This window comes from Hylobates moloch, unplaced genomic scaffold (assembly GCF_009828535.3).
Source record: "Hylobates moloch isolate HMO894 unplaced genomic scaffold, HMol_V3 SCAFFOLD_14, whole genome shotgun sequence".
Classification (NCBI taxonomy): Eukaryota; Metazoa; Chordata; class Mammalia; order Primates; family Hylobatidae; genus Hylobates; species Hylobates moloch.
Window position 1 is genome coordinate 71,006,057 of NW_026652289.1, and position 27,644 is coordinate 71,033,700.

Genomic DNA, 27,644 nt, shown 5'->3' on the forward strand with positions numbered 1-27,644 from the left:
GCAGCAAAAAGTATAGACATTTAAAGTTTTGGTAGAAACTACTTAATTTCCCTTTGTTCCGGACTGGATCGTGTCCTCCCCAAAAATTCATATGTTGAAACCCTAACCCCCAATGTGACTGTATTTGGAGATGGGACCTATAAGAAGGTAATAAAGGTGAAGTGGGGTCATAAGAATGGGCTTCAATCCAACAGGAATGATGTCCTATAAGAAGAGGAAAAGGAAAAGACACCAGAGATCTTTCTCTTTCCGCGTGGACACAAAGAAGAGGGCATGTGAGGAAGAGAGGCTTCACCAGACACCAAGCCTAAAGGCCCTGATCTTGAACTTCCATCCTACAGAAGGGTGAGAACATAAATATCTGTCGTTTAAGCCACCCAGTCTAACACTCTCCGTAGAGGCTGCACCAATTTGGAGAGGCTGCACCAATTTATTTTTATTTATTTCTATTTTTTTGAGACAAAGTCTTGCTTTGTTGTCAAGGCTGGAATGCAGTGGCACAATCTTGGCTAACTGCAACCTCCACCCACCAGGTTCAAGTGATTCTCATGTCTCCATCTCCTGAGTAGCTGAGGTTACAGGTGCCCACCACCGTGTCTGGTTAATTATTGTATTTGTAGTAGAGATTGGTTTTCACCCTCTTGGCCTGGCTGGTTTCGAACTCCTGACCTCAAGTGATTCACCCGCCTCCTAAAGTGCTGGGATTACAGGCATGAGCCACCGTGCCCAGCTGAGGCTGCACCAATTTAAATTTGCACTCCCACTAATATTATAAGAGAGCAACTATTTTCCTAAGTCATCACCAACTCAAAATGTTGTCAAACTCTTTTATCTTTGCCAATCTAATAGGTGAAGAAAGAATGATATCTCAGGGTGTTTTTATTTTGCATTTTTATTAAATGAGGCTGAACAACTTTCCATGGATTTGATAGACATTTTTATTTCCTTTTCTGTGAATTGTTTATCATATCCTTTACTCATTTTTCTAATAGTTTGTTATTTTTTTCTTATTGATTTATAGGCATCTTTTATATTAAGGAGATTAATTCTTCGTGATATCAGTTTCAAATATTTTCCCCAACTTGTTGCATATCTTGTTTTGTTTTGTTTTGTTTTTGAGACGGAGTCTCACTCTGTGGCCCAGGCTGGAGCAGTGGCCCAGTCTCAGCTCACCGCAACCTCCAATCTCCCGGGTTCAAGCTATTCTCCTGCCTCAGCCTCCCAAGTAGCTGGGATTACAGGCGCATGCCACTATGCTCAGCTAATTTTTTGTATTTTTAGTAGACATGGGTTTCACCAAGTTGGCCAGGCTGGTCTCAAACTCCTGACCTCATGATCCACCTGTCTCGGCCTCCCAAAGTGCTGGGATTACAGGTGTGAGCCACCGTGCCCCACCTGCATATCTTTTAACATTGTGAATTTTTCCATTTAAAAATTTTTAAGGAATCAAATTTCTCAGCATTTTCTTTATGGCTTCTGGGTTTTGCATAATATTTTCAAAGGTTTTCCCAAGTTAACTTAAGAATAAGTGTCTCATTTTTTCTTCTATTACTTTAAGGATTTAATAAGAGTTTTGATCCATCTGAAATTTATTTTGATGTGTGGCATAAGGTAGGAAGCCAACTGTATTTTGACAAGCTAGTTGTCCCAAAGTCATTTACTGATAAATCCTTCATTTCCCCATGGATTTGAAGTGCCACATTTAGCATACATTTAATACATGTATTTTGATCTATGGACTTTTCAATTACAGTAATATTATATTATGTGTTCATATCTAGGAAGGCTGGTCTCACTTTATTATTATCTTAGATATTTCCTTTTGAACCTTAGAATCAGTTTACCTAGTTTCAAAAAACAATCTTGGTGCTTTTATTGGGAATGAATTAAACTTAAGATCAACTTGGGAAGAAATGACCACTTTATAAAGTTGAGTTGTCCTACCCAGGATGGTGATCTTCCTTTTTATCTGCTCAAGTCTTATTTGGTGTCCCTCCATACCGTTTCCATGTGTTTTACTGACAGCACTTCACATTTCTTAAGTTTATTTCTAGAAATTTCATCTTTTGTTGTTGTTGCTATTATAGGTTGGGTCTTTAATTACATTTTCTGACTTGTTATTGATTGCAGGTATGAAAACTGTTGGCTTCTGTAATTTTGGCATTAGCCAGCTCACTAAATTACCTTTTATAATCGTTCGTAGATTCATGTTTTCCAGGTAAAAAATGACATCTTCAAATAATGAAAAATTAACTTCTTCATTTCTTATGAAGCATTTTTTTTTTTTTCTGAGATGGAATCTTGCTCCATGCTGGCTGTGCAGTGGCGCCATCTTGGCTCACTGCAACCTCCGCCTCCCAGGTTCAAGCAATTCTTCTGCCTCAGCCTCCTGAGTAGCTGGGAGTACAGGCGCCCGCCACCACGCCCAGCTAATTTCTGTATTTTTAGTAGACAGGGTTTCACCATATTGGCCAGGCTGGTCTCGAACTCCTGGCCTCAGGTGATCCACCTGACTTGGCTTCCCAAAGTGCTGGGATTACAGGCGTGAACCACCGCGCTAGTGAAAGGCAGGTTTCATTTTTTTTTTTTTTTTTTTTTTACATAATAAGATCCTTCAAATGAGTTCAAAAGTTCAAACTTTTAAAAGTATAAAAGAGTAAACAGCAGAAAGATAACCTTTCTACCCCACTGCCCAGATCCCCTCCCCACAGGCAACCAATATTTTTGGCAGTGTGTTTTATATCATTCTATAGACGTCTCATGTATATGCAGCAAGTACAGCTGCCCTGAGAGTGCTTCTGGTAACACAGTTTCACAAGCCCAGGTAAGGCCAAATATGAGATCCTTCCCTTTTCTCTTCAGGAACTAAAGAAAGAAAAATTGAAAAGGCATAGGGCCTGAGTCCCAAGATAGTTCCCAACCTTCTCTGGTAGAGGGTCCCAGACCAGGTAGGCTTGGAAGAGTTGGGGCCCCAGCTTCTACTTTTAAGACATTTATTTTTCACCAACAAATTCTACTTCCTTATCTCTTTCACACAGATAAATTCCAGACACACATGTTCTCTCTGTTATCAAAACAGCCCATGAACATCTCGCAACTTGCAGCCCCTATCACGTTTAGGGCCTGAGATTTGGAGTTGGATATGGGACTCCTGTTTGTGGCCTCCTCTCTTCCAGAGTCTTCCAGTGCAGTCCAGATAACATCTCTGAGAGTCTCTTGAGACCACTGAAGCAAGAGGCTTCAAGGTTTGTTCTAGGCTTCTCCGGTTGGCAGGTCTTCCCCATCCCACCCCCTCCCCCAGGGCTGCCAGGCATATTCCTGCCTGGGCCTCCTGGCACAAGAGATAAAATGAACAGGGTTACTCCTAGCAGCTGGTCTGGGAGATAGCAGCAGGGAGGGAGTAGGAGAGACGAAACATGTCAGGGTGCTCGCAGGAGTAGTAGGGGGAGGTTTTGCTATTTCCAGATTCTTAAGCCAACAAAAGTGCCTTCATCATTTTCTGTCTGGAAGACAGAAAGCCCAAAAGGAGCCCAGAAGCAACAGTTCGAGACAGGCGCTTCCTGTGGCCAAGTGGATAAGAGGAGCGGCCTGCAACCATGGGACAGGGTGAGCCAAGCCAGCGCTCGACAGGGCTTGCTGGATTGTATGCAGCCCTCGCAGCATCACCTGTTTTCATTAAAGGAAGTGGGATGGATGATGGATGGGGAGATGGTGGTATAACCATGGTGGGGGAGGGGGTACTGGTGATAATGAGGTGGCTGTGGAGGGGGTGTGGTAGGTGGGTGCTGGTAGAGGTGATAGTGAGCTGGTTGTGGGGCATGGTGTGATGATGGGTGCTGGTGGAGGCAGAGGTGATGGTGGAGTGGCTGTGGAGTGTGGTGTGATGATGGGTGCTGGTAGGGGCGGAGGTGATGGTGATGTTGCTATGGGGTGGTTATGGGGTAGGATGTTGGGGTAAACTGGTCATGATAATTGTATGATGATGGTGAGATGGTGATGGTGGTTAACATGGGTTTATATTCTTATCCCAAGGTCATCACAGCATAAGTGTTCACAGCTTACTGATACAAATGAGAGACACCCTGTGACACAAATGAGAGATACCCTGGGTAGCATGAAGGTGTCACAGCTTCTACACCAAATGGGAGAGAAGGAGAGGAGGGAGTCAGGAAATCCACCTAAAAGGGGCAGAGGTAGACACAAAGCAAGAAACCAACAGAGGTGGTCAGAGTCGCAGCACTCTTGGCAGGAATTATTATATCCTGGCCTGGGAATTGCCTGGCTGTTCTGTGTCCTGGGAGAAGCAAGAGGGTAGCCAGAGGGAAATGGTGCAGAGGTGTGGGGACAGTGGGATGCAGCTGTGGTTCTGTTGCTATAGAAACTGCCTCACTCCCCTGCCCTGGTTGGCCAGTCTGGTGTGTGGAGGGCAACTGACCCTGAGACCAACACCTGACAGGGAAAAAAAAGAATTCCGGGTGAATTAAGTCAATAATCTCAGCCACTTCTTGTGAAAATAGGACAAACACCAATAAATTGTCCTTTTTTTTTTTTTTAAACAGAGTCTCTCTCTGTCACCAGGCTGGAGTGCAGTGCGCAATCTCGGCTCACTGCAACCTCTGCCTCTTGGGTTCAAGTGATTCTCCTGCCTTCTGAGTAGCTGGGACTACAGGCGCCCACCACCACGCCTGACTAATTTTTTGTATTTTTAGTAGAGACGGGGTTTCACCTTGTTGGCCAGGATGGTCTCGATCTCTTGACCTCGTGATTCATCCACCTCGGCCTCCCAAAGTTTTGGGATTACAGGCGTGAGCCACCACGCCTGGCCAAATCGTTCTTTCTATTCTGTAGAGACCAGACAAATTAAAAATCTACTCAATCAGAGAAACACAAAGGTATCAGGAGATTGTTTAGTCCCAAACCAGAGGATGCCCCTGGGCACTAAATTCTTTCCAGGCAGTGGGTGGCAGAGGGCCCAGTAGCCACCAGATGGGAATCACTGAGTATGAACTCATGACATGCGGCAGTGGCTGGAGCTGGCTTGTGCTGACTTGCAAGAGCCAATTGCTACATTTTGAGGAATCTTGTGAACAAGTTCTTAAACACAGGCATTATTAAAAATTAAATTGTATAAACTTACAAGTAAAAAATTTATATTAAAAAGAAAGATAATAAGTACTCTAAACTCATCACCACCTACGTATTTTACTCCTTTTTACCTTTATGTTTTTGAGGGTGTTTATGTCTCCTGTATCTCTGTGCTGGAAAAACCACATGATGAAGTGCCAGTCCACGCCTCTTCACAGCTCTGCGCTTGCTGACATCACCTCAGTAGCTTCAAACTGGCCACTGGGGGAGTATTTTACACCACAGAACTTGGCAAATGCTGTAACTCAGTACGCCCTTCCCCCTCACCAACCCCTCCCCCCAGCCAGTCGTTAAACACATAACTGCTTGAGGGGCACATCTGAGGCAGCTCTGGGGTATTGTGAAAGGCAGAGAGGGAGGAGGGTGGGGTATTGTGCACCTCTGAAGAGCATTCCACATGATCTCCAGGTTAACACAACTTCTCATGGGCTGTGGTACAAATAGGAGATGCTGGGAAAACACGAAGGTATCATTGCCTCAAGAACCAGTGGGAGAGAAGGAGAGGTAGGAGTCAATGAATCCACCTAAAAGGGGCAGAGGCAGAGATAAACCAAGAAACCAGGCAGACCTAAAGAATGCAGAAACCTCAGGGGCCCTGCGAGGGTCTGGCAGCACAGGTGGGGACCTGAGGCCCCTGTGATGCATCTGAGAAAATCTCCTTTAAGGCTGTCTCAATGTTCTCATCCATTCATTGACGGAGCAAACACTGATTGGCTATCTATTGAGTTCTGCTGGGGCAGAGGATGCAGATATGAGAAAGTACCGTACCTTGGGGAGCTCACAGTGAAAAGGGGAGCAGAGGGCTAGGCCGGTGATGGGTATCAAATGGGATAAGTGCTGAAGAAAGTGGAGCAGAGTACTGTGGGAGTCCAGAGGACTGACCTCTGCCAGGAGGAGTCAGTGAAGGCTACAGAGGTGGGTGCCTTTGGATCTTGGAAGATGAGTAGACATCTGCCAGATAGAGAAGAGATGGTGGGAGCCTTCTAGACAGAACAAGAATCCAAATGAATTCTAGTGACTCTTGCCGTAACACTATGGTCATTACGTGGGTTCATATACACTGAGGCTCAAGTCATATGACTTAGGATGTGACTAAGGCATTCCACCATCCAATCCAACTCAACCAGTCTGCAGAGACAGGGCTTATCCTGGGCCCCAGCACAAGCTTTGTGCTAAGCAGAAAGAGGAATCATTGTTGGTTTCTGAGTGCTGCTGTACTTCAGTTTACAAATCCCAGCCTCCCCGTGGCTACTTTGTCTATAGCCATGGCCTGACCAAGCCAAGTGGAGGAGGGGGATACAAGGATGCAAGGGGCACCCAGGGACACCAGGACCAGACACAGAGAGTTTCCTTCCCTCCTCTGGACACTTTCACATTTCTTCATATTCAGTGATGTCAGTTCTTTTGCCCTAAATAGACGTCATTGGCATCTTCTATCATCCCCATCACTAGTGAAAGAAAAAGTAGAACATCCTTCCCCTCTACTCTTCAGCTCTAAGCCAGAGAGACTGGGAACTGAGGGAAATTTGAAGTAGGAGTATCCTGAAATTGACAAGATATGTCTTGTAGTCTAAAGGACGTTGCCATCAGGGTCATATCACTTCCCTGAAGTGGGTTAGACCTCATTTCATACCTGTGAGCAAAAGCCATAGTTTCTTTCTTGTGGCAGCTGAGCCAGTGCAAAAACTGCAGGCTGCCTTTCAGACCAAGGAGATTCCCAATGGCCTTCTGCCATCAAAGGAACAAAAAGTACACAATTCCTTTGCTGCAAAAAAAAAAACAAAAATAAAAAAAAACTTTTTTTTCCCAGCATTGTTCCTTATCTTGCGCTTGCTGAACATATCTTTTGACTTCTCTACTCCTTGTTTTTTTCTTCCCTCTTGTATTAGTCCATTCTCACACCGCTATAAAGACATACCTGAGATGGGGTAATTTATAAAGAAAGGAAGTTTAACTGGCTCATGGTTCTGTGGGCTGTACAAGCTTCTGCTCCTGGGGAGGCCTCAGGAAACTTACAATCATGGCAGAAGGTGAAGGGGAAGCAAGCATATCTTCACATGGCTGGTGGGAAAGAGAGAGAGAGAGTGAAGGAGGAGGTGCTACACACTTTTAAACAAGCAGCACTGGGGGATGGTGCTAAACCATTAGAAACTGCCCCCATGATCCAATCACCTCCCTCTAGGCCCCTCCTCTAACACTGGGGATTACAATTCGACCTGATATTTGGGCAGGGACCCAAAGCCAAACCATATCACTTCTGTTAAATGAGAATTGATTAACAGACTGTCATAATACTCTTGAGCCACCTCCGTGAAGGGTTTTTCTGGGCTGCATAGTGTTGTGAGTTTATAGCAAGACTTTAGGTCAAAAAGCTACCACGCACAGTCTCGGGTGAGACAGTTCTACACTCAGCCTCACTCTTCTCATCTATAGAACAAGAGAATTGGACTCAGTGATTTCAAAACTAGCTCTAAAAATTATCTGATTGTGCTCTAAGAAAAAATGAGTAGGTGCAAGAAAGATTTTGGGTTTTATTCATTGCTTGTGGACTGGGACCAGAAAAAGGAGGCCAACAATGAGAGTAAGCATTGCACTTATTAACAATAATAACAACAACAGTTTCATTTAATGGGACTTACTGTGTATCTGACACTGTGCTAAATGTATTATACATCATCTAATCCCCACAACTCTGAAAGGAGGGATGATTATTCTAAGGAAAAGGAAACTGAGGCTGAGGGTGGTTAAGTTACTTGCCTGGGATTGCACAGCTAAAACGTAAGTGGAGCCAAGGATTTGAACCCTGGTCTCTCTGACTCCAGAATCTCTGCTTGTACTTACATTGTCACATTTACTTAGTTTCCATGACTTCTCTCTTTCCCACAACAGCCCTGGGTATCAAGAGCTGCGACTTTCAGGCAGCAAGAAACAATGAGGAGCACCACACCAAGGCCCTCAGCTCCCGGCGCCTCTTTGTGAGGAGGGGGCAGCCCTTCACCATCATCCTGCACTTCTGCGCTCCAGTCCGTGCATTTCTGCCTGCCCTGAAGAAGGTGGCCCTCACTGCACAAACTGGTTAGTGAGACAGGCCTAGACTCCTTTGGCAGCAGGCCTGGGGGGTTCTCTGTTCTCTCCAGCACCCTGTTAGCGAATCAAGGGGCAAATGGCCCACACTGCAGCTGGGCCATAAGAAGTCCTGCCCACCTGGCAGGGCGGTCATGAGGGTGCCACGAGATTATGTGCCTGGTAAATATTGTTTATGATGACTCAGAAGCTGCCTAGCAGCAGCATCACCAAGAGCTTCTTTTTGGTTGCAAATATAATAGTAGCTTTGTAGAAAATTCTGGATGGGGCCGGGTATGGTGGCTCACACCTGTAATCCCAGCACTTTGGGAGGCTGAGGCGGGTGGATTACCTGAGGTCAGGAGTTCAAGACCAGCCTGACCAATATGGTGAAGCCCTGTTTCTACCAAAAATACAAAAAATTAGCCAGGCGTGGTGGCGGGTGACTATAATCCCAGCTACTCGGGAGGCTGAGGCAGGAGAATCGCTTGAACCCAGGAGGTGGAGGTTGCAGTGAGCCGAGATCGCGCCACTGTGCTCCAGCCTGGGCGACAAGAGCAAAACTCCGTCTCAAAAAAAAAAAAAGAAAGAAAAAGAAAATTCTGGATGGAATCGAACCCAGGCTAAATATAACATTTAATTGCTACTTTTTATTGAATCCATACTATCTGTCAGGTGTTGGGCCAAGTACTTCACATGCAGTATTTCATTCAGTCCTGCCATGGGCCATGAAGAAGGTACTATTACGATGCCCATTTTATAGACTATGATGTAGGTCCATGGGTGCCAAAAGCCTGTGCTCTCCTATCACCCTTTCTTGATGGGCCTCATTTCTAGGTGGGTCACTTTCATTATCCTCCAAAAACAACTTTCACCTGCTCTATCTTTGTAATACCCTGACCTTATTACGCTGAGTTGTGACCAAGAAGTCCCACTGACAGACTAATCACTGTGTGACTGCAGGAGAGAAGCCTTCCAAGATCAACAGGACCCAAGCCACATTCCCAATTTCCAGTCTGGGGGACCGAAAGTGGTGGAGTGCAGTGGTGGAGGAGAGAGATGCCCAGTCCTGGACCATCTCTGTGACCACACCTGCGGACGCTGTCATTGGCCACTACTCGCTTCTGCTGCAGGTCTCAGGCAGGAAGCCACGCCTCTTGGGCCAGTTCACACTGCTCTTTAACCCCTGGAGTAGAGGTAAGTTTGGACCTGGGCCTGCCTGGGCTGCACGGAGGCTCCAGACACTGGAGCTGGGGTGCAGCTCTGGCAGGGAGCACCTGCACCAGGCCCCTGTGGCAGCCCTCTCTAAGGACAGCACCAACACCCAGTCTGTGCCAGGGCTTTCTCCCTGAATGAACCAGCTCTCAGACCCAGCGTCCTGTTTTGGTGTCACCCCTGGGAGAAGCGGGTTGAGCCTTCCCACTGAAAGCGAAAGCTTGTCTCACCACCAGACCCTGGTGCTGGCTCACGCTATTTTGGTCACAGGAGTTGAGACTCACTGAGATGACCCTGGGAAAGCTGCCCTTCATTCTAACAGTGCAGGGGTGAGAACTGGAGAGGGCCTTGGGAATGAGGTGGCCTGAGGATGGTCTTCTCTCTCTCTCCCCCACTATTCTGTTTCCAGAGTGCACTCAGGCTTTGCGGGACCTGAAGCTGATGCAATTTGGGGGACCCTCTTTAAGAAAAAGAATATACCATTTTGAATTGATAAGGCTCCCCCGCCGACCAGGGCCCCAAGAGGTCTGTGTTATTCCACAAGCTTCTGCTTCCGCTTTCCAGGAAATCTACACTTTCCTGTCTTTACTCCTCTCTTCCGGCTCATTCTGTTCTTGCAGATTGCTGGGTGCTCTCCACACCCCCCTACCCAAGGGTCTGACGGGACCCCAAGGTTCACCAGCCTATGAGCGGCTTCCCTGGGGTCAGGTGACCTGCTGTGCCCCGCCCCCCCAACCGTGGCCACCTCTAGCAAAGCTCAGCCCTAGCTGTGGCTGGAGCTATGTCGTCTAGAAATGGCCATCTGACATAATACATGTCCCAATCAGACCCAAAGTAGGACCCATCTTCTCTTCCTCCCCACTCTGAAGATTGTGTCTGTCTTTGCTTTTAAATCTATCTCACCCACCTTCATCCTTGGGCTCCCTGAAGGGTTTGTTGGGAGAATGAAAAAGAGTTTCTCCCGGTTTTCCTGTCTTTACAACATCAAACGAGTACATAGCCCTTTTCCTCTCAAGAGTTTTGCTGCCAGCCTGAAGGAGGCCCCGTGGCAAGGCGGGGCCAGGAAACTGACGGAAACATGGGGAGGTGGAAGAACCTTCCCAGGTTCTTAAGCCTGGCCCCATGTCTGTCCCGCAGCGCCTGACTGCTTTTCTCTGTGGTACCTAAATCCCAGTGGATTCTCTCTCCACTTCTCCTCTCCAGGGCAAGGTTCTCCCCCACTTCAGGTGGCCCCACCTGTCCTCAGCTCAGACCCTTATTTCCTGCTCCAAGGGCAAAGGCAGGTGGATCAGCAGATGGGAGCTCGTATTCATCCAGGTGCCCCACGTAGATGAATGTAGATGCAGGGCCCCTCAGCTGGGGGAGACCCTGTGGCTCTCCACGACTGGCAGAAAGCCCTTCAAGCCGCTTCCCTCTGAAGCTGAGGCATTGGTGTACCCCCCAATCACCCTGAGTCTGCTTCCAGAGCCAGGCCCTGGCAACCGCCGTAAAGACCCAGCAAAGAGTTCTAGGACAGTGCTTGGCTCAGGGCGCCCGCACTCTTGACTCCAGTGCCAGGAGTCCTGCCTTTGTGCTCAGTTTGTAGGGACCTGCCTACGGAGGGCCTCTCTGCGTGAGTGTGGGTGGAGGTCTCTGTCTGGGCAGGGGAGAGTCATGGGCTCTGCTCATCTGGGAGGTGACTGAGAAATTTTCAGATTCCCTGGCATCTCAGTGTCATCTTGGCATGCTTGGAGATGGGGATTCAAAAGGAAATTTTACATCATTTTACATCCTATGGTAAAAGCTGGAGCCCTGCTCATAGGCCAGGCACTTTATAAAGGGGGCTACATATACCCAAGCAGAGAGGAGGAGGCTGGCACTGCCAATGCTCTCATAAGCTACTTCCTAGAGACCTGCAGATCCTGGGGCCAAACACCTCAGTTCGAAGTAATTTCCAAAAAATAAAAAATAAAAAACAGTGATGCCTAGCTGACTTCAGAGAGTACTCAGGATGGAAGGCAGGAGTGGAGGGCTCCTTGAGCATATGGTTCTGTGGTTTTAGGCCCCAGATTCTTCAGGGCTTCCTGATTTCTGGCGTCTTATCCTTCTGTTGCTTTGAGGACCCTCATCCCCAGATGGATCCCTGGAGGGCTCCAGAGAGGTTAGCCTAGCATCTCCTCTGGATGATTTGGAAATCCTTTTCTCTCTAGTCCCCAGAAACTAGTCTAACCCCTGTCCACTCCACCTCGGCCATTGGGTCAGAGTGATTAGCCCTCAGCACTTGCCCTCCTGCTTCTAGCTTCCCAGAGTGGGTGATGGCGCCCTTAAAAGTCGCCCACCCTCCTCAGGATTTCCAGCCCAACCCTAGGATGAGGAAAGCAGGAGGGGCACCGGCAAGAGACCGAGGGAGCCCTAGACCCACTTGGACACCCCCAGGGCAGAAATCCAATGTTCTGACTTCCGCCTCTCAACCCCGCTGCTCCTTCCAACCCTCCAACCCTGTTTTGCCAAATGCTCCTCTTCCCTCTGCTCACATCCGTCAGTCTATGCTTAATTGTCTTTTTTCTGAAACACCTGTTTTTGGTCACAAATTGAATTTGTGGGAAAGACATACAAGCCATTGGGAAGCTCCCTGGCCTGTTGCCAATTTATCCAGGGACGATAGTGTTCTGGCTGTGAACGACTAGGATTTTCTTTTTTTTTTCTTTTTTCTTTCTTTTTTTTTTTTTTTTGGAGACAGAGTTTCACTCTTGTTGCCCAAGCTGGAGTGCAATGGCATGATCTCAGCTCACTGCAACCTCCGCCTCCCGGGTTCAAGAGATACTCCTGCCTTAGCCTCCCGAGTAGCTGGGATTACAAACGCGTGCCACCACACCCGGCTAATTTTTTATACTTTTAGTAGAGACAGGGTTTCACCATGTTGGTCAGGCTGGTCTTGATCTCCTGACCTCAGGTGATCCACCCGCCTCAGCCTCCCAAAGTGCTGGGATTACAGGCGTGAGCCACCACGCCTGGCTGGTTTTCGTTTTTTTTTAAGAGAAAGTCTCTCACTCTGTCACCCAGGCTGGAGTGCAGTGGCACCATCATAGCTCATTGCAACCTCAAACTCCTGGGCTCAAGTTTCCTCCCGCCTCAGCCTCCTGAATAGCTAGGACTACAAGTGCGCACCACCACACCTGGCTGTTTTTTTTATTTTTTGTAGAGACAGGGTCTTGCTGTGTTGCCCAGGCTGGTCTCGAACTCCTGGCCTCAAACTGTCCTCCTGCTTTGGCCTCCCAAAGTGCTGGGATTATAGGCGTGAGCCACTGCACCTGGCCAACCAAGCTTTTTAAGGTTGTTCTTGTCTTCCTGGCTGACCATAAAGGCCACACCCTGATTGACCCAGGGACTCTGGGCTGGGTCCCTGTGGGGGCAGTGAAAGAGGGACTTCCTCCTCAGTCTTCATTAGGCCCAGAGCTGACGGGGTGGCCTGCAGCCAAACCTAATCTCGGCAGGGAGGACAGAGGCCTGGATGTGGAGGGTGGACCTAGCACCCCCACAGGCTCTCATCCCTACCCACCTCTCACCAGAGGATGCTGTGTTCCTGAAGAATGAGGCTCAGCGCACGGAGTACTTGTTGAACCAGAATGGTCTCATCTACCTGGGCACAGCTGACTGCATCCAGGCAGAGTCCTGGGACTTTGGCCAGGTACCAGGGCCCTCTAGGGGAGGAGTGTGTAGACTGACTGTCCCATAACCTTGCATGTTCAGGCTAGACAGAGCTGGTAGGTCCAAAAACCCCTGGTCATGAGACCATTTCTTTAGCCCATTTCAGTCTTGTGGTGCCTCCCCTTCCTCTGGGCCATATCAGAACATCCTCTGAAGCTCCCAGAATTATTTTCTTTAAAACTGTGGAAATCAAGCCTCAGTTACATCCCCACTGTCTTTGAGATAAAGACCAAATCCCCCTACCCTAACATCCATGGCCCTTCCAGCCAGGACCCTGCTTTCCTTTCTCCATGAACCGCCCCATGTTCCAACTCCTCACCATCCTCAGAGCAACAGGCTGAACGTTCCCCTCTGCCGGGAAGGGCTTCCCACTCTTATCTCCTGGCAAGCTCCTACCCATCTCTCAAGACCTTCTAGAAGCCTTCCCCAACCCCCAAAGGCAGAGGGAGCCTCTCCACTGTGCTGCTCTGTGCCGGCATCTCTACAAGAGCCCTAGCCATGCTGCTGTGCTCTGTAATCTAAGGGGCTGCACTGCGTGTCCATCTCCAGTCCTAAACCGTGGGCTCCTCAGGAACAGGAGCTGCCTCGGTATCCTCCACTCTTGGTTCAGGGCTGGTAGGAGCAGTCAGGGTTCACTAAATGGAAATGGAATGCAATGCAATGAAACGAAACAGTACAGCACGGGTCCCTGAGAGCTCACACCCTACCAGGAGTCAGACAACAGATAGGCAAAGGATTGGATGCCTGGGAAAAGGAACCCAGGTCACATTGAGAGGTGGGGGGAGGGAGCCAGAGCTCCTCAGAGGAGTGAGGCAAGGGAGGCAGGTGTGGAGTGCGGGTCTGGGAGAAGGACGAGATGATGAGGCTGTCCTGCGGGATGAGTGCCTGACCTGGGAACCCTTCATCATGGCCCTGTGTGGTCCTTAACAGTTCGAGGGGGATGTCATCGACCTCAGCCTGCGCTTGCTGAGTGAGGACAAGCAGGTAGAGAAGTGGAGCCAGCCGGTGCACGTGGCCCGTGTGTTGGGTGCCTTGGTAAGCGAGAGGCTGGGGAACCAGAATGGGGCAGGAGTGAGACAAGAGCCCTCTGAGAGACCTGCCCCATCACCGTGGCCTCAGAAACCCCCAAATCACAAATGGCCCCCTCCTCCCAGGGGGTGGGAACAGTCCCTACAGAAGGGTCCGAGGAGGACAAAAAGACAGGCAATAGCATCCACAGTGGGGAGAAAAGCAAAGAAATGTGTGATCCCTCAGGACGCAAGCCCGCAGAAGACTAAGCCTCCTTTCCCTCCCCACACCCAGTCCCATCCTGGAGCTTAGGCCCATGGGAAGGAGCGGGTAGGGCCCATCTTATCCAGTGCTTGCTGCTTCAGTGATCGAAGGGACTTCTTTTATACTTCTAAATTATTCAGAAGAATATGCAGACCATGATGGTAACTTGGTGCTTTCCCTTGTCCCTAAAAATCCTCTCAGAGGAGTCATGTGTTCACCATTCCCTCTTTGCCGCTGAAGTCCCCTCTGAAAAGATGGTGAGGGTCCAGGCCAGCCTGTGAGTTGAAAGAAGCTTGGGATAAGTGGCCTCCAGGACCCAGGTGCAAACCACCTCAAACGAGTCAGGGTGGAGGACTAAGAACCGGTGAAACCAGCCCCTGAGGAAGGGCAGCTCTCATGCTCCTCTTTGTGGCTGGAGCCAGAGGACTTGTTAAGAAGGGGAGTCCTGGGCTCCAGCCCTAGAGCTATGACCCAGGGGCCTAGGATGGAGCCCAGGAGCATGCAGGTTTAACCAGTACCAGGTGGTTCTAATGCTGGGTATCTGTTCACCATGGTTGGAGTACTGCGATGAGCCCTCCTTACCCATGCCCTGGAAGCTGTCCTGCCCGAGGGACTCATACTGACATCCACACATTTCCCCAAACAGCTGCATTCTCTCAAGGAGAAGAGGGTCCTGCCCACCCCGCAGACCCGGGCCACCCAGGAAGGGGCCTTGCTGAACAAGCGCCGGGGCAGCGTGCCCATCCTGCGGCAGTGGCTCACAGGCCGAGGCCGACCCGTGTATGATGGCCAGGCCTGGGTGTTGGCTGCTGTTGCTTGCACAGGTTGGTCCCCTTGTCTCCTGTAGAGTGCCCTGCCTCCTGGGTTGTTCCCTGGCCTCCCATGCGGGAAGGACTTCTCCAAAAGCAGGTGCTGCCTCCCTGCAGCCGCATTTCCCCATCTCATCACACAGAAGTAGCTGTTCCAGGCAGCTCCTCCTGCCAGCTTCTGCTGCTTTTCCCCTCAGCAAAGTTGGGCTCATTTGCAAACTCCATTCCCAAATTCACTTACTTCCCTAACCCTGCCCTAGCAGAGCAGCCCTGCAGCTCTGTGTTCTATGCTCTGTTGCCTTCTCCCCTGCTATATACCCCGCATGCGGTGGAACCTGTGCCTTATTGATCAGCCTTCATGCATCCTGTTCTTGGCTGCCACTTCTAGGTTCCTGCACTCCTCTTCTTTCCAAGTTTTCAGTGCCCAGAGGAGACACTGAAAATCCTAGCCTCCCACACACCCCCAGCCCGGTCTCTCGAGCGCCCCCTGACACTCCGCCCCTCTTCTCGCAGTGCTGCGATGCCTGGGAATCCCTGCCCGTGTGGTGACCACGTTTGCCTCAGCACAGGGCACCGGCGGGCGTCTGCTCGTAGATGAATACTATAATGAGGAGGGACTTCAGAACGGAGAAGGCCAGAGAGGCAGAATCTGGTGAGAAGCCCGAGGGAGATGAGGTTCCAGTCCAGGAAGGGCTCCAACCCTGCATGGCACACCTCTGCAGGAGCCCCACCCCCTTTGTGGCCCTGGCATGGAGAGTAGGCTTTCAAGACCCTTAGAGGTGGCGCTGATGGTCAGTGATGGTGTGCATGCCCCTTCCTGGGAGTGCTGCAGCCACTTTGACACAGTGACCTCCCATCCCACTGGAACAAAAACAGCTCTGCCAGGCTACATTTCCAGAACCTCTTCAGCACTCCTTTTCTTTCCCACTTGAATTTTTCTCTTTGCTACATTCAGGATCTTCCAGACTTCCACAGAGTGCTGGATGACGCGGCCTGCCTTGCCCCAGGGTTATGATGGATGGCAGATTCTGCACCCAAGTGCTCCCAGTGGAGGTGGAGGTAAAGCCTAGGGTTGGGTCCAGGACCACGCAGGGCTGCACAGAGCTGAAGAAGTCCCCCGGAGAGGACTCGGGAGCAGCAGGCAGTCCCAAGGGGGTCTGCGTCCTCGAAAACAGTAGAAGCATGAGGCATGACAGCAGCCAGCAGAAAGCTGACCTGATGCCAGTGGGCTCATGGGAATAGAGGTGCCTGCCATCCTGGCTACAAGGCTGTAGGTAGACAAGGCACCTTAGAGCCGCGGGTGAGGGAGTTGGGTCACAGTGAAGGGCAGAGGATCTTAAGATCGCAAGTGGCTGTGCTAGGCCAGGGGCTTGCAGCAGGGGTTTCTGAGGTTCTGGACATGGATGAAGAGGGTATCGGGATAGGCTCAAGCCCAGAAAAGGAAGCTTCAGGACCCACAAAAAGATAGCTCTTCCTCAGGAACAGAAATGGCACAGAGCCTGGCACCTAGTAAGTGCTCAAGAAAGGTAGCCCTATTCCTGTCATATCCATAGTAAAGCTGGCTTGAGAGCTCCTCATGCTAAGTGTGACCCTCTGAGCTTCTGCCTGTCCAGTTCCTGAGAGGGCTTCTGCCAGGGGCCATGACCAAAAAGTTTTATCACTAAATAGTTGATTACTAAATAGTTTCACCTCTGTGGCTCTCTCAGAAACCCTGCCTAGTGCTCACCTCTGACCTTGGTCCTCGGGGAGGGAAAATAGGCTAGAGGATGAGGACTGAGGTCATGCAGTTCTGAACTGAGCAGAGGTCTAGGCGCGGCTCCCATGCTCACCAACCTTTCTCTCCCTCAGTCTGGGGGTTCTGTGATCTGGTGCCGGTCAGAGCAGTCAAGGAGGGGATGCTGGGGCTGACCCCAGCAGTGTCAGACCTTTTTGCTGCCATAAATGCTTCATGTGTGGTCTGGAAGTGCTGTGAGGATGGGACACTGGAGTTGACTGACTCCAACACCAAGTATGTTGGCAAGAACATCAGCACCAAGGGTGTGGGCAGTGACCGCTGCGAGGACATCACTCAGAACTACAAGTATCCTGAAGGTACGGGCCAGGGAAGGGCCCCAGGCTTCTCGGTACCTGGAACAGCAAGCGAGGGAAAGGGATGGGCCTGGCAGATGCAGCCAGAAAGAGACTTGTCCTTTCCGCATCTTATAAAACAGGGTTTCTTAACCTCATTTGACACCATTGACATTTGGGCCCAGATATGTCTTTGTTGTACGGGCTGTGCACCCTAGGACATTTAGCAGCATTCCTGACCCTCAGAGGAAGTCTAAATTCTTTCACATAGGAAAATTCAGTTCCCTGCAAAACTGTCCTCAGAGATAGTGTTGACTTGTCCCCAACCTTGCTCTCTCATCATTCAAGGGGCAAATTCACAGCACTTGAAAAAGAACTTGGTCCTTGAGTGGTTTGGAAGAGACACACTGTATCGGTGGTGGATCTGCCTGACACAGACATTTTTGGGCTAAATATGGCCTTAGAGGCTTGCAGAGCTCTTGTGACTTTGGCATTTGAGCAGAAGTGGGTAAATGGTTTTTATTCCCAGGGTTTTATTAGAAGCGTTTATACCAGCCAGGTAAAAGATCAGCTTCGTTTCTCCCCTTCACTAGGGTCTCTTCAGGAAAAAGAGGTGCTGGAGAGAGTCGAGAAAGAGAAAATGGACCATGGGAAAGACAACGGCATCCGTCCTCCCAGTCTCGAGACTGCCAATCCTCTGTACCTGCTCTTGAAAGCACCCAGCTCCCTACCCCTGAGGGGGGATGCCCAGATCTCAGTGATGCTGGTTAATCACAGTGAGCAGGAGAAGGAAGTGCAGCTGGCAATTGGGGTCCAGGCTGTGCACTACAACGGTGTGCTTGCTGCCAAGCTCTGGAAGAAGAAGCTGCACCTCACGCTCAGTGCCAACCTGGGTAACGCTCTATGGCCCCACCAGACACCCACACACACACGCGGCCCCTGCCTTGGGCAGGCAGCAGCCACAGGGCACCCCACAGCCACAGGGCACCCCCTGCAGTCTCTAGAGATGGCTCTGAGCCCCTGCTGCTCACTCTCGTGTTCTCTCTAATTCACTCATTCAACACATATTTATTGCGCCTGAAGCAGGAAAAAAACATGATGCCAACTGCAGTCAGATAAGTAAACAGACCCTTCATAGCAGTGTGAGAAGTGTTTGCTGAGTTTAACAGAGTACAGTGGCAGGAGAGCACCTCCCCCCAGGCTGGAGTAAGCTGCCCCCAAATAAATTATACTGCACTGAATCTGGAAGGATGAGTAGAAAAGTAAGTCTCGGCATTCCAGACGGAAGGAGCAACATGTGCAAAGGGCCCTGCTCATCCCTGAGGTTCTTACTTAATTGGTCTGAGATGGGGGTCCAGGTATTGTTTATTTCTTTTTTTTTTTAAACACCCTGTGTTATTCTACGGTTAAGATTCCCTGAACCAGAACGATTGTTTTTAAATTTTGCTGCACATTAGAATCAACTGGGAGAAGTTTGATGCTCAGCCTGCATCTCAGGCCAATTAAATCACAGATTCTATGGTGGGCTGGATGCAGTGGCTCATGCCTGTAATCCCAGCACTTTGGGAGGCCGAAGTCGACAGATCACCTGAGGTCAGGAGTTCAAGACCAGCCTGGGCAACATGGTGAAACCCTGACTTTACTAAAAATACAAAAATTAGCCAGGCTTGGTAGCACACACCTGTAATCCCAGCTACTGGGGAGACTGAGGCAGGAGAATCGCTTGAACCCAGGAGGCAGAGGTTGCAGTGAGCCAAGATCATGCCACTGCACTCCAGCCTGGGTGACACAGTGACACTCTGTCTCAAAAAGAAAAAAAATAAAAACTCCATGGTGGAACACATCAGAATTTTTAAAAACTGGAGTAATTCCGATGTACAGACAAATGTGAGAATCAGTTGACGAGAGCTTGTCTACAGCATTGCAACAGCCTTCTAACCAGTCACCTCACCTCCAGTCTCTGTATCGCTCTTCCCTTTCCAAGCATGGGAGGAGTGGAGTCAGGGGAGTGGCATGAGTGCTGCACAGGGCCCAGGTGACACAGGGTCTTGTCTCTCTTGCTAAGAAGTTTGAGTTTTGTCCTCTGGGTAATGGAAAACTGGTGGAAGGTTTCAACCAGGGTAGTCAGTGGAATCAGAAATTCATTTTAACAAGAAAGAACTTTTGGCAGAATGGAATGGAAGGGGTCATATAAGAAGAGTGCTTCTTAACCTTAGCTGCACATTGAGTCATCTGGGGAACTTTTTTTTTTTTTGGTGGGCGGGGGTGGGGGGCAGCCTTCTGAGCCAGAGTAGGTTCAGAGACTCCGATCATCTGAGGAACTTTTAAAAATACTGATGTCTGGGCTTCACCTCCAGAGTCTGATGTAACTGATTTGGGGTGTGGCCTGGCATTGGGGTTGTTTTATAGAGCTCCCCACTTGATTCTAACGTGCATCCAGTCTTGAGAACCACTGGATTGAAGATGAGAAGGTTGTGTAAATCATCAAGTCAAGAAATGAAGGCCAAACTAAGCTAGCAGCACTTAGAGTTAAAACATATTAAGGAGTTGAGATCGATGGGGCTTGTGAATGTGTGAGTGTGTATTTGTGTGGTGGGTGCTTCTGGTTTGGGTGAGTCACTAGAATAGGAAAAATGGGGAGGAGCAGGTTTGGGGAGAAAAAGGATGGATTTGGTTGTGGCACATTGTGTCTGAAAGCCCGTGACACACGCAGGTGGAGCTGGCCAGTAGGTGGCAGGAAACCTTGGTAAGATAAAGTTCTGGGCTGGAGCTCAGACATGGAAATCTCAGCACAGGGGGGCCAACAAAGAGTCAGGGCATAGATGAGCTCACGGCAGTGGGGAGAGGACAGTGAGTAGATGAGAGGGTGAGGAGGGAACCCAGCAGCAGCAGCAGCATTTAGGGGGCGGTCAGGGGAAAAGCAGAGTAAGAGAGGTCAGTCAAAGAAAGGGAGCAGCCAGCAAGGTCAGCAGAAAGGGCACGAGGTGTCAAGGCTGAAAAATACCATTAAGAGAGTGGACTTACAGAGAAGCTTCCTGGGCGTTAAGCCGATTGAGTTGGGAAGGTGAGACAAACTGTCTAGTCCTCCCTGGAGGCATGACAGGAAAAGGTGAGGCTGGGGTGTAGTCAGCCAGGGACACTGGGCAGAGGGAGAGAGCCGAACCTGCTTCTATGCTGAGGAAAATAAGCAGGCAAGAGGGAAAGAATGGAGCCTCAGGAGAGATGGGTTAAAATTGATAGTGCTATGCTTGGGGATATGAGACAACTAGAATAATTGTAGCTCACATTTATCAGGCACTTACTATTTGCCCAAAATGGTGTTAAGTGCTTTATATGCATCCTCTTATTAGCCCTCACAACCACGTTCTGAGGCAAGAACCATTGCTATCCCTACTTTACAGATGAGGAGATGAGACACAGAGAGGCTCGATAATTTACTCAGGGTTACACAGCTAGTGTGATGGGGTCAGGATGGGGCACAGATTTAGAAAGCAGAGGATTCAATTTAGGCGGGGGGGATACCTCATCCCCTGAGAAGTAGTGACAGTAGGAGTAGATATTTCTTCTGTAAGGTGACAGAGCGAGACCCTGTCTCTAAAACAAAACAAAAACCCTACAAACAACACAAACCATCCCACTAGGAAGGCATTATTAGACAAGGACACTGAGGCCCAAACAGCTTAACTTGTTCCAGTTCACAGGGACCCTTCCCAACCCCCCTGAGGTGGTCTGCCAAGAGCATTGTCGGGGGTGGTGATGGGGATGAGGGTGAGGAGTGAGGTCTTGAGTGAGTTCCAAGCGTACAGTTGCTGGGGAAAATGGTGCATCTCTCTGGCCTCAGTGAGGCCCTGAGTCCTTTGCATTGTGGGTGTAACTATGGCTGTTTCTGGGGTACACACACCTGTTGGCACTGACTCCACCTGTCATGTCTTTCAGAAAAGACAATAACCATCGGCCTATTCTTCTCCAATTTTGAGCGAAACCCACCCGAGAACACCTTCCTTAGACTCACCGCCATGGCAACACACTCGGAGTCCAGCCTTAGCTGCTTTGCTCAGGAAGACATTGCCATTTGTAGACCACACCTTGCCATCAAGGTAGGCACCAGTCCTCCCCTGAGTTGCCCTCATCTGCCACCACTCAGGTCCGCATTTCAGAAGGAATCCAAGCCCCTTCAGAGCAGATGACTGTGCTGCAGGATTACCAGAAAGTGCTACATTTAAGAGCTCCTTCCCTTGAAAGACATAGTTTCTTACATACCCTATTAAGGTTTAAATCTTCCAACTTCTTTAGTTAAGTAAAGGTTTCTAAAATTGGGGCCTTTCCAGTTGCTGCCTCCTACCTACAGGGATCATAATAGCCTATGTTTATTTAGCACCACATACACATGCCAGAGGATTTTCAGCTCCTTTATTTCTTTCTAAGCCCTGTGAGGTAGAACTGTTCCCATTATTCAGATGAAAAAACTGAGCCCTAGAGAGCAACATGCCCAAGATTATAAAAACAGGAAGTTCTAGAGGCTTATGGCTCTTGGTCCAGCCCTCTTTCCATGTGTCTACCGTGGCCAAAATGAATGAGATCTGATCCCTGCCCTCAAGCAGATTATAATTTAGTTAGGGAGACACAACATTTGGTCCTCCAGATAAGTGCTTTAATAGATGGCAAAGTTGCTATGGAATAACTGAAGCAAAGGGGATTAATTCCAGCTGGTGAGTTTGGGGATGACCTTGTGAAAGAGATGACATCTATGCTGGGCCTTGAAAAGTGGGTACCCTTTCAGTACAGAGGTAGGGGAAGGCCACTGAAGACAGAAGAAGACAGCAAATTGGTGCAATGGAAGGTAGCCTGAAGGGTGTGCTGGGGATGGAACAGTCCCTGACGGGGCTGGGATGTCACTTAGTCATGGGAAGAACAGGTGAGGTGGGAGAGGGGGCACACCGTGAAGAACGTTGAATACAATGTAAACTGAATTCCGAAGATGGTGGGAAACCCTCCAAGGGGTCTGCATAGAGGAGAGGCGACGTCAGAAATCATCAGTGATGGACTAAGGGTGGGAATAAATGCAGGAAGAGCAGGTAGAGCGGTAGAAGACGTCAGCTGTGAAGTTTGGGTCAGCTTGGCAGAGATGAGGAAACTTACTTAGGAGGGTACAGGGGTACATGGGAGGAGAGAGTGACTGCGGCTGTGCCCTTGGCATCCACACCAGGTATTGCCTCTTCCCACAGATGCCAGAGAAAGCAGAGCAGTATCAACCCCTCACAGCCTCAGTCAGCATCCAGAACTCCCTAGATGCCCCCATGGAGGACTGTGTGATCTCCATCCTGGGAAGGGGACTCATTCACAGAGAGAGGAGCTACAGGTAAGCGATGGCAGGCTTCTCATCCTCCTGAAATGTCTCAATGGGTCAGAAAGGCAGGGCCCAAGAGAGAAACTCTCTCTTTGCCATGTCCGTGCAGACAGCAGATACCCCTAGAAACTGAACTAAAGGATTAGGGCTACCAAGTGGCTTCCCTCATCCTGGGACCACCATATCTGCAGGAGGATGGGAGTGAGGCAGGCTGTGCGGGCCCCTTGGGCACCCCCCTGCCCTAGTTGCTGCCCTGATCCTGCAGGGAGAGCCTGGGTGTTGCTGTGAATGTAGGCGAGGGCATTAGGGCTGGGTATTGGAGAGTAATGAAAGGAGGACAGGCTATCTCTCATCGTGGTCAGAGGGCTACATTCTGGTAGTCACCACTACAATATACAATTTTGTTTAATTTATTCCCTTTTATTCCCATTTTCACCACCACTCTTCATATGCTTTTATTCGTACATGTAAAATGTGTACTGTTGCTTTCATGAGCTTGTGCTTTTAACTTATATAAATTTATATTTAATTGCTTTCTTACTTTTCACTCAGAACTATGTTAAGATTTATGCCCATATGTCTTCTGCTACATAATATTTCATCATGTACACCCACCACTTTCTACCACTCCACTCCACAGAGATGGGCACCCAGAGTGCCTCCAACTCTGACACTGCAAGTAATGTTGCAGTGAACATCCTCACACAAGTCTTCTTATATACTTGTTTGAAAATTTGGTGGCTGGGTGCGGTGGCTCATGCCTGTAATCCCAGCACTTTGGGATGCTGAGGCAGGTGGATCACGAGGTCAGGAGGATCGAGACCATCCCGGCTAACACGGTGAAACCCCGTCTGTACTAAAATTACAAAAAATTAGCCAGGCGCAGTGGTGGACGCCTGTAGTCTCAGCTACTCGAGAGGCTGAGGCAGGAGAATGATGTGAATCCGGGAGGCAGAGCTTGCAGTGAGCCGAGATCACGCCACTGCAGTCTGGCACGGGCGAAAGAGCAAGACTCTGTCTCAAAAAAAAAAAAAAAAAAGAAAAGAAAACTTGGTGGAGTCTGGGGATATATATACCCAGGAATAGAATTGCTGGGTCATAGGATATGATGTGGTTTGACCAGGTACTGTCAGATTTGCAGAATGGCTGCAAGAGTCTCCACTCCCTCCAGCAGCACATGAGAATTTCTATATTCCTACCTCTCCTTCATTCCTGGCAATACCCAGCTATTAACATTTTCTTCCAGTCCAATAAAAATGAAGTAATATCTTACTATTATTTTAATTGCAACTCTTCATGTTTGTTAGCCTTTTATGTTTTCTTCTCAGTAAGTAGTTTGTCTTTATTTGCCCACTTTTCTTTTGGTGTTTCTGCACTTCCTTCTTATTGATTTGTAGAAGTTTCCTGTATAGTCCAGGTATTAGTCGCTTGTTGGTTTTAGATGTTGCAAATATCTTCTTTCATTATGTCTACTGCATCCTTAGTTGAATAGACAGTATAAAGTTCAAGATACCTACTCCTACCCTCCCTGAGGTCCCTAGCAGGTGTGTGGGTTACTGAGCCACTGCCTCAGCCTCATGAAACTTAATGAGACATTCTTGCCAAGAAATCAAGAGGAGGGACTGTCAACATTTAACCAGACTTTTGTGGTCTCCCAAATCAGTTGTGGGGCAAAGCTCCCCAAAGGAAGTTTGTCACCAAAAGAAGGTTTATAGGCAGGCCAGGAGGTTGCTGACAAGGCTGCAAACACCACCTGCTGACATACTGACATCCTCTCAATAAGCCTGCTACATCCACTGTGCTTAGCAATAAGCAAGGGCTCCAAAGCTATAGCTCTTTGTATTAGTTTGTTTTCACGCTGCTGATAAAGACATACCCAAGGCTGGGAAGAATAAGAGGTTTAATTGGACTTACAGTTCCACATGACTGGGGAGGTCTCAGAATCATGGCGGGAGGCGAAAGGCATTTATAACATGGTGGTGGCAAGAGAAAATGAGGAAGAAGCAAAAGCGGAAACCCATGAGAAACCTATCGGATCTCATGAGACTTACTCACTATCACAAGAATAGCATGGGAAAGACCAGCTCCCATAATTCAATTACCTCCCACTGGGTGCCTCCCATGAGGAATGGGAGATAGAACTCAAGTTGAGATTTGGGTGGGGACACAGCAAAATCATATCATTCCACCTCTGGCCCCTCCAAATCTCACGTCCTCACATTTCAAAACCAGTCATGCCTACCCAACAGTTCCCCAAAGTCTTAACTCATTTCAGCATTAATCCAAAAGTCCACAATCCAAAGTCTCACCCGAGACAAGGCAAGCCCCTTCTGCCTATGAGCCTGTAAAATCAAAAGTAAGCTAGTTACTTCCTAGATGCAATGGGGGTACAGGTATTGGGTAAATACAGCCATTCCAAATGGAGAAATTGGCCAAAACAAAGGAGTTACAGGGCCCATGCAAGTCCAAAATCCAGCAGGGCAGTCAAATTTTAAAGCTCCAAAATGATCTCCTTTGACTCCAGGTCTCACATCCAGGTCACAGTAATGCAAGAGGTGGGTTCCCATGGTCTTGGGCAGCTCTGCCCCTGTGGCTTTGCAGGGTACAGTGTCCCTCCCAGTTGCTCTAACAGGCTGGTGTTGAGTGTCTGTGGCTTTTCCAGTCACACAGTGCAAGTTGTCAGTGGATCTACCATTCTGGGGTCTGGAGGACAGTGGCCCTCTTCTCACAGCTCCACTAGGCAGTGCCCCAGTAGGGACTCTGTGTTGGGGCTCTGACCCCACATTTGCCTTCTGCACTGCCCTAGCAGAGGTTCTCCATGAAAGCCCCACCCTTGCAGCCAACTTTTGCCTGGGCCCCCAGGAATTTCCATAGATAGTCTGAAATCTAGGCAGAGGTTCCCAAACCTCAGTTCTTGACTTCTGTGCACCAATAGGCTCAACACCATGTGGAAGCTGCCAAGGCTTGGGGCTTCCACCCTCTGAAGCCACAGCCCAAGTGGTGTGTTGGCCCCTTTGAGCCATGGCTGGAGTGGCTGGGACACAGGGCACCAAGTCCTTAGGCTGCATACAACACAAGAACCCTGGGCCTGGCCCACTAAACCACTTTTTCCTCCTGGGCCTCCAGGCCTGTGATGGGAGGGGCTGCCATGAAGTTCTCTGACATGGCCTGGAGACATTTTCCCCTTGATCTTCAGGATTAACATTAGGTTCCTTGTTACTTATGCAAATTTCTGCAGCCAGCTTGAATTTTTCCCCAGAAAATGGGTTTTTCTTTTCTATTGCATAGTCAGGCTGGAAATTTTCCAAACTTTTATGCTCTGCTTCCCTTATAAAACTGAATGCCTTTAACAGCACCCAAGTCACCTCTTGAATGCTTTGCTGCTTAGAAATTTCTTCCACCAGATACCCTAAATCATCTTTCTCAAGTTCAAAGTTCCACAAATCTCTAGGGCAGGGTCAAAATGCCACCAGTCTCTTTGCTAAAACATAACAAGAGTCACCTTTGCTCCAGTTCCTAACAAGTTCCTCATCTCCATCTGAGACCACCTCAGACTGGATTTTATTGTCTATATTGCTATCAGCATTTTGGGCAAAGCCATGCAACAAGTCTCTAGGAAGCGCCAAGCTTTCCCACATTTTTGTCTTCTTCTGAGCCCTTCAAGCTGCTCCAATCTCTGCCTGTTACCCAGTTCCAAAGTCACTTCCACATTTTCAGGTATCTTTTCAGCCATGCCCCGCTCTACTCATACCAATTTATTGTATTGTTTGTTTTCATGCGGCTGATAAAGACATACCTGAGACTGTGAAGAAAAAGTTTAATTGAACTTACAGTTCCACATGGCTGGGGAGGCCTCAGAATCGTGGCAGGAGGCAAAAGGCACTTCTAACAGGGTGGTGGCAAGAGAAAATGAGGAAGAAGCAAAAGCAGAAACCCCTGATAAGCCCATCAGATCTTATGAGACTTACTCACTATCACAAGAATAGCACAGGAAAGACTAGCCCCCATGATTCAATTACCTCCCCCTGGGTCCCTTCCACAACTCATGGGAATTCTGGGAGATAGAATTCAAGTTGAGATTTGGGTGGGGACACAGCCAAACCATATCACTCGTCCAAACAAACTCCAATATGATTACCAGGAATTGAACCAGAAGGAAGTCACAGATGACAAAAGGAACAACAGATGTAGCTTGGAAGCCCTTAGGATGTATCTCTTCTCAACCATGCAGTTGCTCAGCATTGGGCAGCTCCTGTCTTCTATTCCTTTCTAAACACTTCCATTTTAATAGCAAGGTACTTAGATGTTTATTTCTGCATGGTCCACCTCTTCAAGCAAGGAAAGATCAAAGTCACTGGGACCAGCAGAGCAATGAACCTGGAACAGAACTAGCACCTGCCTTTTCCTTTATTTCAGATTCCGTTCAGTATGGCCTGAAAACACCATGTGTGCCAAGTTCCAGTTCACACCGACACATGTGGGGCTCCAGAGACTCACTGTGGAAGTGGACTGCAACATGTTCCAGAACCTAACCAACTATAAAAGTGTCACCGTGGTAGCCCCTGAACTTTCAGCTTAAACTTCCAGCTCTATCACCACTTTCCTGCCAACCCTTGCTCTACAATCTAAACCAAACATGTGCTAGGAAGAGAAACTCTGCGTCTCAGTGTTTGTGTTGCTATAAAGGAACAACTGAGGCTGGGTAGTTTAAAAGAAAAGAGGTTTATTTGGCTCACAGCTCTGCAGGCTGTACAAGAAACAGTGAGGGCTTCAGGCTGCGTCCACTCATGCAGGAAGATGAAGGGAGCCAACGTGAGCAGAGATCACAGGGCAAGAATGGGTCAGGGGGCGGGGATAGGTGCCAGGTGTCAGCCCCATTTTAACAGCCAGCTCTGGGGTGGGGGAGGGACATATAGCGTGAGAACTCACTATTACCCCACAGACGGAACCATGCCATTCATGAGGGATCCAAACACCTCCCATTAGGCCCCACCTCCAACACTGGGGATCAAATTTCAACATGAGGTTTGGCGGGTTGA

General features: G+C 48.9%; 1 protein-coding gene across 4 annotated transcripts; it reads left to right on the plus strand.

Moving 5' to 3' along the window:
* The first annotated feature begins 214 nt into the window (after positions 1–214).
* On the plus strand, positions 215–27,444 carry EPB42 (erythrocyte membrane protein band 4.2). Of its 4 annotated transcripts, none has more exons than XM_058427363.1 (16): positions 215–345; positions 2,863–2,948; positions 3,080–3,245; positions 3,515–3,606; positions 8,035–8,220; positions 9,172–9,405; positions 12,972–13,090; positions 14,041–14,145; positions 15,029–15,206; positions 15,705–15,843; positions 16,147–16,250; positions 17,040–17,282; positions 17,852–18,151; positions 21,195–21,355; positions 22,484–22,617; positions 27,022–27,444. In XM_058427363.1, the coding sequence occupies exons 4-16, from the start codon at positions 3,597–3,599 to the stop codon at positions 27,182–27,184; spliced, it is 2,076 nt and encodes a 691-aa protein (XP_058283346.1). In that variant the 5' UTR covers positions 215–345; positions 2,863–2,948; positions 3,080–3,245; positions 3,515–3,596; the 3' UTR covers positions 27,185–27,444. The 4 variants fall into 4 exon arrangements, with proteins under 4 accessions (XP_058283346.1, XP_058283347.1, XP_032031577.1 ...); XM_058427364.1 differs by having other exon boundaries at positions 3,121–3,245; XM_032175686.3 differs by having other exon boundaries at positions 3,177–3,245; positions 3,511–3,606.
* Positions 27,445–27,644: the final 200 nt, after the last annotated feature.